Below are 14,338 nucleotides of genomic sequence, written 5' to 3'. Positions count from 1 at the left end.
AAAAAAAAAGCCCGTCGCATAAAAAGATGGTTTGTTTATTTTTCTTCTTCTCTTCTTTTTTCTTAAACAAAAATAACGATGGCCAGTAAAAGTCCTCAAGCATATGAAGTAAAGAAACTCGGTGGCACTCCTGAGCAACAAGCTTACATGAATGACATAATTGATCAATTCACAACGGATGCAGCCAGTCTTCATCGAATCAAAGAACATTTCAAGAAGGAAATGGATAAGGGTTTAGAAAAAGAAGGTGCTACTGTAGCCATGATTCCTTCTTATGTTGAAGGTCGTTTGACAGGTAAGCAGAGACACACGCTGATGCATGTTATTCAACCTGTCTCTAGGCAAAGAAGAAGGCCATTTCCTTGCTCTTGACTTGGGTGGTACTAACTTACGTGTTGTGCTTGTCACGTTACTGGGTGAAGGCAAGTACAAGACTGTTTCCTCTAAATCCAGAGTATCTGATGAATTGAAACTGGGTCCTATGCGTAACTTGTGTGGTAATGTCATATCAGATGAAACACTTTGAACTCCGAACTAATTGGATCGGATAGATTATATTGCCGAATGTGTCGATACTTTTCTGACTGAACAAAACCTGGAAGATCAAGAGACTGAGCTTAATTTAGGCTATACTTTCTCATTCCCTGTCCTTCAGTCAAAGGTATTTTCAACATGTTTAACAACATATACAGGACCACTCATATATATATATATATCATATATAGATTAACCGAGGTATTTTATCTACCTGGACAAAGGGTTTTGCTTGTTCGGGTGCTGTGGGTAAAGACCCTGTTTTGATGTTACAAGATGCTCTTTTGAGAAAACATGTACCTGTTCGTGTCTCGGCCCTTGTGAATGATACTGTCGGTACTCTGTTATCCAACGCGTACAATAAGCCTGCCACATTAGCTGGTCTAATTTTAGGTACTGGTGCCAATGGTGCCTATATTGAAAAGATGGACAAGATTCGTAAATGGAAGGGCGGTAAAACAACAGCTGATGAAATGATTATCAATATGGAATTCGGTGCCTTTGATAACGAACGCCACATTTTACCACTCACTCGCTTTGACAACAAACTCGACCGTCAGTCGATTAACCCACACGCTCAAATCTATGAAAAGATGATTTCTGGTATGTACCTTGGTGAAATCACACGTAATGTCCTGACCGACATGATTGACCGTGAGTTACTGTTGAAGCGTGAGACAAACACATCACTTGCCTGGTCTAAAGATATTACAAAGCATTGGTCATTTGAGACTGCTTTTATGTCAAATATTGAGGCTGATGATTCAAACGATTTTGCCAACACGAAGGAAATCCTGGATACCAATTTGAATTTTCACGATGTGACTACAGACGAAGCTGGCTTTATCAAAAAGATCTGTGAATTAGTAGGTAAGCGTGCTGCTCGTTTGGCTGCTGCTGCTATTGCTGCTATTGTTGAACACTGTGATATTGGTCCTGAAGGGTGTGATATTGGTATTGATGGTTCCTTGTATGAATTCTATCCTTCTTTTGAAGAGAGAATGTACCAAGCACTTGAGGAAATGATGCCTGATCTTCCTGACCTTCGTAAGCAGATTCGTCTTGGTCTTGCCAGAGATGGTAGTGGTGTTGGTGCTGCTCTCACGGCTTGTGTTGCTGCTCGTATGGAAAATCAACGTAAAGCATAAGTAGATTAGAAGAAAAAAAAAAAGAATAAGGATTGTAATATGTTTATATATATATATACATAATAAAACATTAAAGTTCAAATACACTGCTTGTTGAAGTAATACCATTAAAAACACACGTATTATGGATAGGTATATATTGATGGGTGATTAATTTGATGGCTTCTTGTGCCACTAAGCCACCCAACAAAGCAGCTAGATTTGGAGCTTCTAAATTACCAAAACGTACACTATTATAGTATGGTCAACCAAGAGATGAATGAAGTTGACTTACTAGTTGATGATGGCTTTGTCCATACTATCACTTGCTAGAATCTCTTCAGTGTCTTCAGTAGCTACATTCCTTTCTTCCATCAACCATTGGACTTTGGCCTTCAAGGGTTCAATATCATCTTCAGAAGCTAATATATGTCAGTAAAGAAGATTGTTGGCACTTGTCTTACTTAGCAAACGACCATAGTCTAGTTCAAAATAGTCACTAGCTTCAAATACAAAATGATAGTTGAAGTTTTCATCATTTTTTAACAATTGAGCTAAACAAGGCTATGTTAGCGTACAGGATCCACAAATACCAAATTACCTAATTTAGTTCCTTGGAGATGGTTTTCAGATAAGACCTTGTATGAAATCACACGGATACTGGCAGCATTCTTACAGAAGGTCTCAATCGTTTCTTCTGGAATACTGACATCAGTACCTTCTATTAAGCCATAGACACGCTGCTTAATAGCATTGAGATCAGATAAAGCCTTTTCTCGATATACATTCTGTAACCGAATATAATTTAACGTGTCTGATTTCATGTCGGGTAGTTTTCCAGATAATGGAAGATGACCAGCACCTTCATGATCAACAAAATCACGTACTGCTCGAGCCAAGATCCAAAAATAAGGTGACTTTATATATGTGAGAGTCGTGTTTACTTTTAGATGTATGACTTACTTGGCCATTGGCATGTTGACAAGAAGGGTCTTCAAAAATACGACGCACTTCAGAAGAAATCTATAGAGAATAAGTGATTGCGAGTGGTAACATGGTACTTGCAGTAGAAGATGAAGCCAGTCGCCATACATTGGCAATGGCTTCTTCAAAGTTTTCTTGATCGGGTGTTCTCATATCAGCACGTAACATCTTTATCAACTCTTGTCGTTGTTGATATGATTGAGGCACTTGACCTTCATGCGTTTCTTTATAAGCCTTAACATAGTTCAACAAGATGACAACAAAAGGAACATGACTGTGATCTGTTTGGTCGAGTTTGTCTAAATCAAATGTGTCTACATAATCCATCAATTGTTGAAAAGGACAAGATAATCGAAGATCAATGGCATTTTCAGGATGTGTCTCAATCACTAGATAGGATGAGCTGGATACTTTGTTTGTATGTATATACCTGTGTGCTCAGGAGCTTGAATGGTAAATGTGCCTACAAGACCTTTACATTTGACAGCAATAAGCGTTTTACCTGTACATTGACAGAGAGAAGCAAGTTTTGAGAGATGATGAATAGGCATATTTACAGCTAAGATCATGGTAAATGGATCAAAAAAATCAGGTTGATGTTCTATCAACTCTTGGGCATGCTAAAAAAGAAAGGTAAGGGTCAACTAAAGCGATGCCAATAGAACGTACCCTCTCGATAAATTTGACAGTGGCATCTTCATTCAGTTCTTGAAGTAATTCTGCTGCAGACTTTGCTTTTGGTTGGCCAGTGCTATCGGCATCTAAAAAGAAGTTGCTTTTGATGTCTTCGTTGGTTACTTTGGAACCGTCAACAATAGTAACATGACCAACACCTAATATGAAAAGTAAGAAAAAGGTCCATGGTCTATCGATGTTTACCTGGAAGCACAAGATTCTTAATGATTTCACAGCCTGTTGAATTGGCATTGAGTAAACAAACATTGGCATGTTCTAACGCTTGTTGTCCAGTGGCTGCCCATAGTCTACCATGTGGCATGAGCTTGATAGCTTATAGTTTAGTTTTTTTTCACCTTAATTGTCTATCATATTTCTGTGTCTTCAAGTCGATGGTGGTCATGGTATTTACGAAAAAAAAAGAAGGCGTTTACATAAATAGACGCGTTTGACGAATTTGGAAGTTGAGTTTCAAAATTATACGTCACCTGCTTACAAACCTGAGCGACAATTAAATGATTAAGTACTTCACCTGAAGGATATCGTATTCAAAGTTGCTTTCTTTGAACTCAAACATACCAAGTATTTTAGTATGCTTTACTCGTCTATATTTTGTGAATTGAATGGTGAAAAGATTACTGCCAGTCTAATAAGTGATATATGTTGAAATGGACTTCTTTTCTATTACTCACAGTGTACAATGAATTTTGAACGCATTTTTGAGGACAATGCTCAAATGGAGTCGACTTTTTCATCTTAGTAAGCTCGCTTTCTTTTCATCAAAAGTGCCCAGAAATACACTTTTCGCAATCCTTTTGGAATATTTCTGGATTTGCCGTCCTGAGGTCTCAGCCCTCCATGGGTCAAAAAAATAAATTTCGTTCAAGTGCTAAACCAATGGCACTAACCAACTGTTGGGCTCGAAACAACATGTCTCAAATCAAAAAACAAGCTGTTTTGATAGTCTGGTTGTCGAGCAATGGCACATCAAAGAATGTTGCATTTAAGCCCTGTTCTGAGCGTTTTTGCTCAAAATAGCACATAATTTGATAGCTACGGACTCTTGCAAAGGATAAAATGTTATTGGGAGTGCCAAGAATCACAAAGACAGTCAAAAGATGATCTATTTGCAATGCAAATATGGAACAAATGAACAGAAAGAAGTTGTGTTTGATGATATTGTCAGTTTTTGTCAAGCTCTCGCAGGCGATATTCAAAGTATTTCTTTCCCTTTTCTTATGTTCCTGTGTACACCATGCTCGCTATCTCTTTGATTTTGAGTGGTTTTGGTGTGCTAAAGTGATCAAGAGGTATTATACCAATGAAAAGAGACAAAAAAGTTACAAAGCTTCACAATGATCTCTATTCAATAAAGTTCACTTCTGAAATATGACTTGTTTCTCATATATTCTGGTTTTATTGCTAGCGAGGCTACTACAGTTGTGGTTTTATTGACTACTCTAACATGATGGAATACAGAGGGTATTTTAGGAAGAGTCATCATCACCATCTTCATCTGTAAATGAGTTGTATGCTTCCTCTAGTTTACATTCTTCACAGAACCATTTACCTGCTGGTGGTTGAACTAGACCTACACAAGCATAATGAAACCATTCACGTTCACACTAAAACGATAAGCGTAAATTCAAAAGCAATAGATACTTACATTCTCTCCGTCGCAAGCAATCATATCACCAAACGAAACTTGTTTACAGTAGCAATACGTAGGTTCATTACTGTCAATATCAAACTCATGATGACTCATGCTTGAGGGATTAGGGCGATTTGAATGATGTATTCTATGTGTTCTATGAGCCTATCTATGTGTGTATTCTATTATTACCTTTTACGAGTAGAAGGCATCCCATCCACTGGCATGGCCCTTTTTCGATTGCCTATTATTTCCTAAGGCATTATGCATAAATAAATAAAATAAATACCTGGCAAAAGATGAGGACCCTTTCGTGTTCTTTGATGAATCCAATCTGATTCATGAATGCCACTCTTGGCTACTTGAAAGTCAAGACGTTCAATATGGCGTGACACAAGATCGTACATGCGCATCGCCAATTCAATTTTCTGGTCTTGCTTTTGCATAGCTGTCTTGTAGTCCTTTTCAATTTGGAGGCGAGTGGTAACTAGTGCACTTGTATTGGCAGGAGAATTACGGCATATTTTAGTGTATGCACGTCTGTTTTTTGAATAGCCTTCTTTAAACTCTGTTGTTTTAACGCGTCAACGAGCGTCGAGTGTAGTTCACTTACTATAGAGATCATCATCCATACGCCTCAGCTCATGCATGTTTTGATCTATCTCAGATGGCAAGTTTTGTAGGCCTAATGACACATTAAACAATTGTTCTGGTTTATTCGTTTATTTACTTTCAAGATAATCATCATAAATATCTGCTACAGAAGAACTCATTTTAAGGAAAAAGAGAAGGAAAGAGAGGTGTTACACATGATTATTCTAAAAGTCTTCTTCGTCACTTTCACTTTCACTATCACTTTCACTTTCACTGTCGTCTTCTTCTTCGACTACTTCTTGTATTTTGACTGTCTTTTTGTTCTTTTTCTTCTTTTCTTCAATTGCTTCTTGTTTAGCTAAAAACTTTTTGATCATCAATCCTTTAGTAGCACCAAATGACTTTTCCCATTCATCCTTGACTGCCTTGTACAACTGAATAGTGAATCGAGCATCTTCAACAGAGGAGTGACTACCTGATTGAATAGTAATACCCAAAATTTCCTTGACCAGCATCTTGAGACCAGGTGTTCTTCCTTTGGCAAGTTTTCTAAAAGGCTTGTAACGAGATGTATCACGGATCAACAAGGCTGGATGAGACAAGATCAGAGCTTGCAAATCGTTATGAACGGCATGACCCACTAAAATACGATTACGAATAATGGCTTCCACTTTATATTGTGCTTCTTTTAATGTCAAAGCTTCATCGGATGCCAAATGATGAGGTTCAATACCACTCACATGCGTACGATAGTCTGTTACTTTCTCTTGGGGTTTGACATGACAATCCAACAAGACAGCACCATTGTAGTTAACAATAGAGACACGAGCCAAAGCTGAGTCTTTACCATCAGGTCCTACACCCACCATTTCACAATCGATAGCCACGTATTTACCCAACTTGGCTGCTTCTCCAGAAACTGAATTCATTTGAGCCACCAATTGCTTCTTTTTTGTGCGTCCATCTTGAGCTGTTTCTTTTTGATAGACCGATTTGAGTATAGCTTGATCGACATCATCTGCAAACCATAATTCGTCTTTGCTGGGTATCTTGGTTTCTGTGATTGGTTTAGGTCTAGATGCCTCAAATGAAGCTTTCATTTTTCTATCTTTTATCAGTACAAGCTGTTTTATAGTACAAATGACTTACTCGATACGTTGTTTCTTGTTGAAACATTTGTAGTTGGGACTGATTTCAAATTCATCTGTCTTTCTCTTCTTTTTTTCTGTTGATTTAGGTGCCACTGTCTATTTTCAAGTTAGATCTTGGTTTCTTATATATTAATTAGACTTACAGGCAAGATCTTTTTCCAATTAGAAGAAGGTTGAGGTCTTTTTGAAGTCTTTGTACCTTTTGCCATGATCTAAAAAAGACAAACAAGGAAACGAGTGGCTTACCAGGCCCCGTCAGAAACTTTGCTCGGGTCAGCGGAACTTGAATCTATACAATTCACACTATCACATTTATGCGTGTTCAAATGACATGCAGCGGCATATCAATGCATAAATAACGCTGATGTCTTTTCTCTCCTTTCCTCTTTATGTTGACATACTATTTTCTGGCTCTCGTATTATTACTACACACTTGTAAAAGTGATGTTATTATCACCACAGACCCTCCTAATATTCATGACTGGATAACAAGACAACAAAAAACAAGTTTTGCTGTTATCCAACATAACATCAATCCTCCCAACACCACAAGAGGGTTCTTTGCTGCTTCTCTCTCTACTTCTTATCCTGACTACTTCTATACCTGGACACGTGATGCTTCGCTTGTTGCTCTTGTATTGACAGGACTGGAAGAAACAAACGAAACCTTATTAAGGGATTATGTTGATTTTCAAGTTCATACGCAAGATATACCCACTGTATGCAACTGTCTAGGTGAACCCAAGTTTAACAAGGACGGTTCTAGCTTTACAGGATCCTGGGGAAGGTAACCCATAGCATAGGGTAGTCAGATGCTGATATCAATCATAGACCTCAGAATGATGGCCCTGCAGAAAGAGCCATTGCATTTATGGCTATTGCCAAGCGACTTGACCAAGACAGTCTATTTCTCAAAGATACACTCTATCCTGCACTTTTGAAAGACTTGGACTATATTATACAAGTATGGCAAGAACCTTGCTTTGATCTCTGGGAAGAAGTAAATGGCGTCCATTTCTATACACTGATGGTGATGCGCCGTGCACTTTTAGAGGCTGTTGATGTTTTGCAAGATACAAGATATGCATCAGTCGCTCAGCAGATTGAACAGCGTATTGAAACATTCTGGTCTCAAGAAAAGGGTTATATTATCACAGCACAAGATTTTCAGAATGGTGTAGATAAACAGTTAGACGTGTCTGTCTTGTTAGCAGCCAATTTAGTAGCTAATAGAAACGATGGCTTCTTTACGCCTGGATCAGATAAAATACTCGCTACAGCTGTTACTCTTGAAGAAGCCTTTAAAGCAGAATATCCTCTAAATCAAAATTTAGATCCTCATTTGGGTGTTTCTATTGGTAGATATCCCCATGATCTTTATGATGGCTATGGTCTTTCAGCAGGTAACCCATGGTTCATTAGTACAGCAGCTTATGCTGAATTGTATTATTTGGCTATTCAAGAATGGCGAACCACAGGCCTTACAATCAATGCTATCAACCGACGCTTTTTTGAGCATGTTTACCCTGATGGTTGTCCCTCTCAAGTGTATTTTGGACCTGGTACAATGGAACTAGAGCAACTGGTATCTCATGTGAGTGCCGAAGCAGATAAATTTCTGGCTACGATACAATATCACCAGGCTCGCAATGGTAGCATGTCTGAACAATTTAGTCGCTATAATGGTTATATGGCAGGTGCTCGTGATTTAACATGGTCTCATGCTGCTTTTATTTCTGCAGTGCAAGCTAAAAAAAAATAAACATTTAAGGTTCGTCAATAGGCTGAGTAGCACTTGGAATCTTTCTTCTGCCTAGTAAAGTGGCATTGTTCATATTGAGTTCAAATAGACCACCGTCTTTGTTGGATTTGTTACGAGGTTTAGGTGTCTGATCGCCTTCTACTTGAACCACTTCCAATTTGTTCCTTAAGGCTTCTAATTCTTCGTCTTCTTGTGTGGAGGAAGCTGTTGTGCTGTCATCTTCAGTGATATGATCATCCACATCGTCATCCATATCATTCACTGCACTCATGAACAAAGACCGGTGATTAGGCTCTGGTTGTTGTTTCAATTGTTTTCGTCTCTGCTTTTCTTCAGTCATGCGATGAACTGCATAAGAAATATCAAACATTTCCTTCATTGAAGACACGCCACTAAATAAGTCTCGGCGGGCGTAGTGGCACCTGAAGTGATAGAAGGTGCGCGGGAAGCGGCACGTGAATTGGCACGCGAATTGATCACACTGGAAGATACGGTGGGACAGCGGCTTCAAGTTCTTCTTGATCGCGGTTACGTTCTTGAATCATTCGCTTAAATGCTTCTGCTTCTGTCTCGGTGTTTGTTTCTGTTGCGGTAAACATAGGCACTGTGGTTAAATCAATAGGTGGTTTCTTCTAATACGTGGTCAATGATATATATATTTTCTTTCGCCCAAATTTACCTCTTGTTTCATCCATGGATGATCCAAAAACTCTAGAATAGTGAATCGCTTTTCAGGATCTACATGCAATAAGTTTTCAACCAAATCTTTGGCTTCTTCTGAAATCGTATCCCACCAGGGGCTCAAGAATGTATATTGCCCTTGGCCACTTTTTCCGTCAAAACCTTAATTGATTCATCATAAAAGGGAGGAAATCCACATAACAAGGTATACAAGACGCAGCCCAAGGCCCACATGTCTACTGATTTTGAGTAACGCTGGTCTTTTACAATTTCAGGAGCAGTATAGCCTACTGTGCCACAAGGTGTCATGGTCTGTTGATCCCATACCACTTTAGAAAGACCAAAATCAGCTATTTTGACTGCACCAATACCACCACCACCTACACCTGGTGTAAATTCACCTTCGTCTTCTTTAGGTTCATCAAATTCTGAAGGTGGTAAAGGTGTGGATCTCTCTTTAAATGGAATAGGTACAAATAACAGATTTTCTGGTTTGATATCTCTACAAAAAGAATGAGTTCTATGCGTTTGTATGATGCTTGCATACCTATGTACAATGCCCTTTTCTTCATGTAAATAACGAATACCTTCAGCTACTTGTCGAATACAATGACGAGAAAGGTCTTCACTAAAGTAAGTAAGACGTACAATCTGATGAAAGATTTCTCCGCCTTCACATAACTCAAGCACTAAAAAGTAATACTATAGAAAGTATCATTATCCTTGTCTTATCTACCACTTTTTTTTTTACCTCTTTTGTCTCTATAAAATCATACATGTCAATAATAGAAGGATGGTCTAATGTCTTCATAATTTGCGCTTCTTTTAGTACACTTGCTTTCTATGATGTTGATCAATTAAATGAATTATACAAACATTATTTACCTGTTGATTGCTTAGTTCATGCTTGCTTACTATTTTAATAGCCACTTTTTCATTTGTGTCTAATTTAAGCGCTTTATAAACTTTAGAGAAAGCACCACTGGACTTATTAGAAAAGAAACTGGTATAGTATAACTTACTCTCCAAGTTTGTTTTTTAATTGATAGTTTTCTAGTCCTGGATAACTTGGCATAGTCTGTTTAGCCAGGTTTTCTTCTTCTACCATACGGGCAGCTTGTTCGTATTTTTGTGTAGAGCTGCGAGAAAGAGATTGTTCACTTTTTCCACTTTTAATAAAGTTTTTGATTTGACTAAAGACTGCCATACTATATATATATTTGTACTGAAATAAAAGAGAAAAAAAGATATATTTTTTTCTGCTTTTGATTATTTATCTGGTCCATTTTAAAGGCCGCCTACAGTCGCTGTTGCCAGGCACACCAGCAGAGTCGGGTACATGAACATACGAGAAATGAAATCATAGACTGACAAAACCAACTTGCATAAACATAATCATAATGGAACATGATATCATAGTATCACTTCAGCACCCTATTGTTACTGCTCTGTAAAAATTGTGTCTATTGTCACTACGGCTTTTATTTTTATTTTTATTTTTGCAAGTGATGTAATTTTTCTAGCAAATAAGACTATGGCATTGATTTGTTATGTTTCTTTAGATTTACCTATTGAGCGGAATTGGTTGTGTAACACTAGGTGAATTCGTTTATTTCCTTAATTTTTGTTTACAACTCCACTCTTTATTTTATAATTTTTTCTACTTTTTTTGTTAGTTCATGCTTCGAAAAAAGCCCTGTCAATGTAATAAACCATTGTATTGTGTCTTCTATTTAATAACGCTCTATAGATTGTAAACTCAGGAGGAGGAAATGTGAAAAGCCCTCAGATACAGGGCCCTGTAAACTTTGTTTTAGACTGAAAAAGAAATGTATACCATCAGAAGAAACAGTTCCAGAGGAATATAGTCATGAACAACAACTCGTAAACCAAAAATACGAAAAACTCTACTTTCAATCTAAATATCTCGAGAAACAGCTTGCCGATCTCGACACTGAGATCGAGAAAGAAAAGGCATTGACCAAAGAAGAAAAACAGTGGCAGCTTGAATTCAGACATGGAAAGCTACACCTAATATCGAGAATTAATGATTTTCAGGACTTGATGCAGTTTAGCGAATCTTCCATTCGCTTCTTGTCGCCGTTTGGCAATACATTTTATCCGGATAAGCTGGATTTTCGATTGACGAAGTCTGGTGTAGTGGATAGATTATTCAGTATGATTGTACAAAACTACAATGAGTTACCAATGTCTTCGTCTTCCCCTCAAATGATCAAGCATCGTTTTGCCACTGGACTTGTGCAGTACATTGACCCAGGAACATTTGTGCCTCAATTGATTGACAACTACTTTACATGTAACTATAATGCTGTACCACTCCTACATGAATCAACGTATCGAGCACACCTCAAAACATTAAAAAACCCTCTTACTGATATAGTCACCATGAGTATATGTACAGTAGCTTCCATAAGCTTCTGCACCAAGCACAGCATATTTGAGATTGATGAACGTCGTTTTATGTCCGAAATATATTACGATTTGTGTATGGATCAATTATTGCAGACCTTCGACGATCAGGAACGAGCATTAGAATGTTTGGTTTCTATCAATTTACTTCAGAGCTTTATGATGATAACAATGCGATTTGGCGAAAGCTATAAATGGAACGCTATTGCGGCAACCCTAACTGCCAATCTTCAATCCGAATACTCGGACTTTTTGAAAGGCAAAGACCAACAAGACCTCAAGACACGTATTCGTTATGCTTTAGTGCATCGCAATGTGGCTCATATGCAGAATGCCATGGACTTTGATGGAGTGATTAGGATGCATAAAGGCAAAGAACTAAATCTATCAGACTATCTTTATTATGACATTTTACCAGACGACTCGGAGAGATGCAAACGCATGTTAGTGGCAACAAATCATTGGCTCAATCTGTGCTATCTTCCTGGATTTAGGCGTATTGTAGAGTTAGAAATGCAGTGTTATCGAGGCGAAAAGGTTGTGTTCAGATTTGAAGAATTGGTTCAGTTTGAGCAGACAGTGGCTCAATGGTGGAACGCACTATCGAACGATTTAAAGATATCTCAAGCACCTTATGGTCTTACCAAAGACGCAGTTCAATCCTGTCATGATATCACCAAATTATTAATGGCAATGGAGCTCTATACCAAACTAATGAGCTTTCAAAGTTGCTTGTTGTTTCCTGGCTCTATCAAAGGTTTGCATGACATTTACAGTATTGTCAAAGACAGAGCTACCTATTTGTGTCTACATATTGCAGAGATATGCTTGGTTATTGTCAAAAGAATTGATGACCTTGAGACAGTCTGCCTTGGTAAGTTAGTATTATGACAGTAGCCTGTTAACCGCTTTCATATAGACCCATTCACATACGTCTTACGGGTCATAGATATTTTGATCAAGCTGATACAAATAGTAGATAAAGAGATGAAAGAAAAGCTACGGCACGTTTTACGCAGCTACTATGATAGAGTCTATCGTCAGAATATCCCCAAGTTTGACCTGACATCAAATCATACGCCTTATGCTGTATTGTCCGCTATACCTGTTGAATCGCTCACATTGCCACTTGCTGAATTATACAAAGAATACCCGCTACCAGGGCCTGCCATGATGTATGATGTGTTGCACCATTCCCTGGTTAAGATAATCAAAGCACCTTAATTTATATATTTTTCATTGATAGATCATTTTCAGCACTGTAATAAATTCATTCCCTTTTCTTTTTCTTATTTATGTCAGAAGTAGATATACATTGTAATGCCATACGTTGTAGAAAGCCACTTTCATTAGAAAAGCAGGCAAATAGAAACACATCGATAAAAGTTTACTCATTGTCCCTTTGTCTAGGCTTGTGTGACATCTTGTTCTCGTAAATGGAGAATAGCATTGAACCATACTTAATACTATAGGATAGACATCTTTTGTGTTGACTGTTCAAACCATGTCTTTTCAAAAGCACTTGTATGCCCTGCTTGTAATGCTAGTCTTGGTCAAAAGTAAGCATAATGGATTTTATATTGATGCTCAACTCTGTTTATACTAGTGACGACATTATTTTGACTGACATGAATCCTTCAGAAGATTATAAATCGGTATAATATAGTGTATAAACTCTGTGAAATATTAAATTATTGTCCAGTCTGTATTAGCAGGTCTTAAGCCTGAAGTTATTTTGGATATCTGCTCAAGAGCTATTGCATTCTATGAATATCAGACATCGCAAGAGCTTCTTTACAAGTCTATGATGCAAAAGAATGTTGAAGACAAGTATCATGCATTAAAGGACAAGTTTCAGATGATTACAAGAGACTTGAACCATGTCATCAAGAGTAAGTTTGAAAAACAAAGCTTTTATGGCTAATATATTTTCTAGGCGAAAAGGAAAAGAATACAGGTAAGTAACAAGATAGAACTGTGTATGTAATCGTGTATAGCACTCTGGAAAGACTTTGAGCAGGAAAAGGCAAAATATCAACAAGCACTGACTCGATTAGACGAGAAATCAAAGCAGTTTCAAAGACTACAGACGATTTATGAGAAGCTCAAGCGAAAGACAAACACTTCAAACATGCAAGAAAACCTTCTCTCTCCTCCTCCAGCTACGACACCTTATCGTACAAACAACTTAGTTGCAATAAACCCTCAACAGCAACAAGTACCTCAACAGCAACAAGTATTTCAACAGCAACAGCAACAACAAACCATTATCTTGGATGAAAGTGATGTCATTTCAAGAATAGGTAGAGTTTCAACAGTTGCAGGACCGCGTTCCATTTACCATCATCAACAAGGTAGACCATCTCGTATTCCTTCACCTATTAAGACAGCTGCATTTCATACGAGAAAATGCCATCATTCTCCGAGTAGAACAGATCAAAGAAGAGGCTCTCACAGCAGATATCATTAAACGTTATGACTAAATGTAAAAAATTTATTTCAATAAATATAATACAAAAGTAAAGTTACTTAAGGCTTCAAGACGACCTTTAGACCAGTGCCTGCTAAAAAGACCTTCCACGCTTCATCAAATTCATTGAGTTTAAAGGTATGAGAAATCAGATTGTTCCAGTTGACTTTGCCCTCAGCCAAGATTTTGACAGCACGGTTAATACCATAGGGGTTTGTGTAAGTTGATGTGATAGTGAGCTCTCTTCTATAGATATCAAAGGGAGAAATAGACACGCGG

At 37.8% G+C, this 14,338-nt stretch overlaps 9 protein-coding genes across 9 annotated transcripts; 4 read left to right on the top strand and 5 right to left on the bottom strand.

Annotated features, from left to right (window-relative positions):
• Positions 1 to 78: 78 nt before the first annotated feature.
• B0P05DRAFT_480509 (hexokinase-domain-containing protein) lies at positions 79 to 1,682 on the top strand (the record flags this gene model as incomplete). Its single annotated transcript, XM_051575129.1, has 4 exons — positions 79 to 295; positions 342 to 497; positions 552 to 661; positions 726 to 1,682. 4 exons carry the CDS (start codon positions 79 to 81, stop codon positions 1,680 to 1,682), a joined length of 1,440 nt encoding a protein of 479 aa, XP_051429765.1.
• A 273-nt stretch (positions 1,683 to 1,955) lies between these two features.
• Positions 1,956 to 3,196, bottom strand: B0P05DRAFT_480540 (uncharacterized protein; the record flags this gene model as incomplete). The annotated part of the gene is made up of 6 exons (XM_051575131.1): positions 1,956 to 2,083; positions 2,126 to 2,215; positions 2,263 to 2,578; positions 2,625 to 2,671; positions 2,723 to 3,034; positions 3,076 to 3,196. The coding sequence occupies 6 exons, from the start codon at positions 3,194 to 3,196 to the stop codon at positions 1,956 to 1,958; spliced, it is 1,014 nt and encodes a 337-aa protein (XP_051429764.1).
• Positions 3,197 to 4,576: 1,380 nt separating this feature from the next.
• Positions 4,577 to 5,767, bottom strand: B0P05DRAFT_563384 (uncharacterized protein). Its single transcript, XM_051580720.1, has 6 exons — positions 5,702 to 5,767; positions 5,585 to 5,656; positions 5,261 to 5,539; positions 5,164 to 5,215; positions 4,987 to 5,119; positions 4,577 to 4,945 (listed from the first exon to the last, which is right to left on the bottom strand). Exons 1-6 carry the CDS (start codon positions 5,742 to 5,744, stop codon positions 4,808 to 4,810), a joined length of 717 nt encoding a protein of 238 aa, XP_051429763.1. The 5' UTR covers positions 5,745 to 5,767; the 3' UTR covers positions 4,577 to 4,807.
• Positions 5,768 to 5,789: 22 nt separating this feature from the next.
• On the bottom strand, positions 5,790 to 6,925 carry B0P05DRAFT_575825 (ribonuclease H-like domain-containing protein; the record flags this gene model as incomplete). Its single annotated transcript, XM_051581664.1, has 3 exons — positions 5,790 to 6,669; positions 6,715 to 6,812; positions 6,860 to 6,925. 3 exons carry the CDS (start codon positions 6,923 to 6,925, stop codon positions 5,790 to 5,792), a joined length of 1,044 nt encoding a protein of 347 aa, XP_051429762.1.
• Positions 6,926 to 7,105: 180 nt separating this feature from the next.
• B0P05DRAFT_582024 (Six-hairpin glycosidase-like protein) lies at positions 7,106 to 8,478 on the top strand (the record flags this gene model as incomplete). The annotated part of the gene is made up of 3 exons (XM_051582153.1): positions 7,106 to 7,151; positions 7,179 to 7,503; positions 7,548 to 8,478. 3 exons carry the CDS (start codon positions 7,106 to 7,108, stop codon positions 8,476 to 8,478), a joined length of 1,302 nt encoding a protein of 433 aa, XP_051429761.1.
• On the bottom strand, positions 8,431 to 10,405 carry B0P05DRAFT_563376 (kinase-like domain-containing protein). Its single transcript, XM_051580719.1, has 8 exons — positions 10,182 to 10,405; positions 10,045 to 10,141; positions 9,911 to 10,000; positions 9,707 to 9,861; positions 9,357 to 9,661; positions 9,158 to 9,297; positions 8,971 to 9,107; positions 8,431 to 8,900 (listed from the first exon to the last, which is right to left on the bottom strand). The coding sequence occupies exons 1-8, from the start codon at positions 10,364 to 10,366 to the stop codon at positions 8,483 to 8,485; spliced, it is 1,527 nt and encodes a 508-aa protein (XP_051429760.1). The 5' UTR covers positions 10,367 to 10,405; the 3' UTR covers positions 8,431 to 8,482.
• Positions 10,406 to 10,812: 407 nt separating this feature from the next.
• B0P05DRAFT_563374 (uncharacterized protein) lies at positions 10,813 to 12,867 on the top strand. Its single transcript, XM_051580718.1, has 3 exons — positions 10,813 to 10,863; positions 10,910 to 12,463; positions 12,509 to 12,867. Exons 1-3 carry the CDS (start codon positions 10,839 to 10,841, stop codon positions 12,811 to 12,813), a joined length of 1,884 nt encoding a protein of 627 aa, XP_051429759.1. The 5' UTR covers positions 10,813 to 10,838; the 3' UTR covers positions 12,814 to 12,867.
• Positions 12,868 to 13,062: 195 nt separating this feature from the next.
• Positions 13,063 to 13,462, top strand: B0P05DRAFT_438399 (uncharacterized protein; the record flags this gene model as incomplete). Its single annotated transcript, XM_051573730.1, has 3 exons — positions 13,063 to 13,148; positions 13,196 to 13,244; positions 13,292 to 13,462. Coding segments are annotated over 3 exons (306 nt in total), but the record flags the coding sequence as incomplete, so codon positions are not given.
• A 656-nt stretch (positions 13,463 to 14,118) lies between these two features.
• Positions 14,119 to 14,304, bottom strand: B0P05DRAFT_592059 (uncharacterized protein; the record flags this gene model as incomplete). The annotated part of the gene is made up of 1 exon (XM_051582958.1): positions 14,119 to 14,304. A coding segment is annotated over one exon (186 nt), but the record flags the coding sequence as incomplete, so codon positions are not given.
• Between the last annotated feature and the right edge of the window lie 34 nt (positions 14,305 to 14,338).

This window comes from Gilbertella persicaria (assembly GCF_025201335.1).
Source record: "Gilbertella persicaria strain CBS 190.32 chromosome Unknown B0P05scaffold_69, whole genome shotgun sequence".
NCBI lineage: Eukaryota > Fungi > Mucoromycota > Mucoromycetes > Mucorales > Choanephoraceae > Gilbertella > Gilbertella persicaria.
Note: the sequence above shows the minus strand (reverse complement) of the source record. Positions and strands in the feature narration are given on the sequence as shown.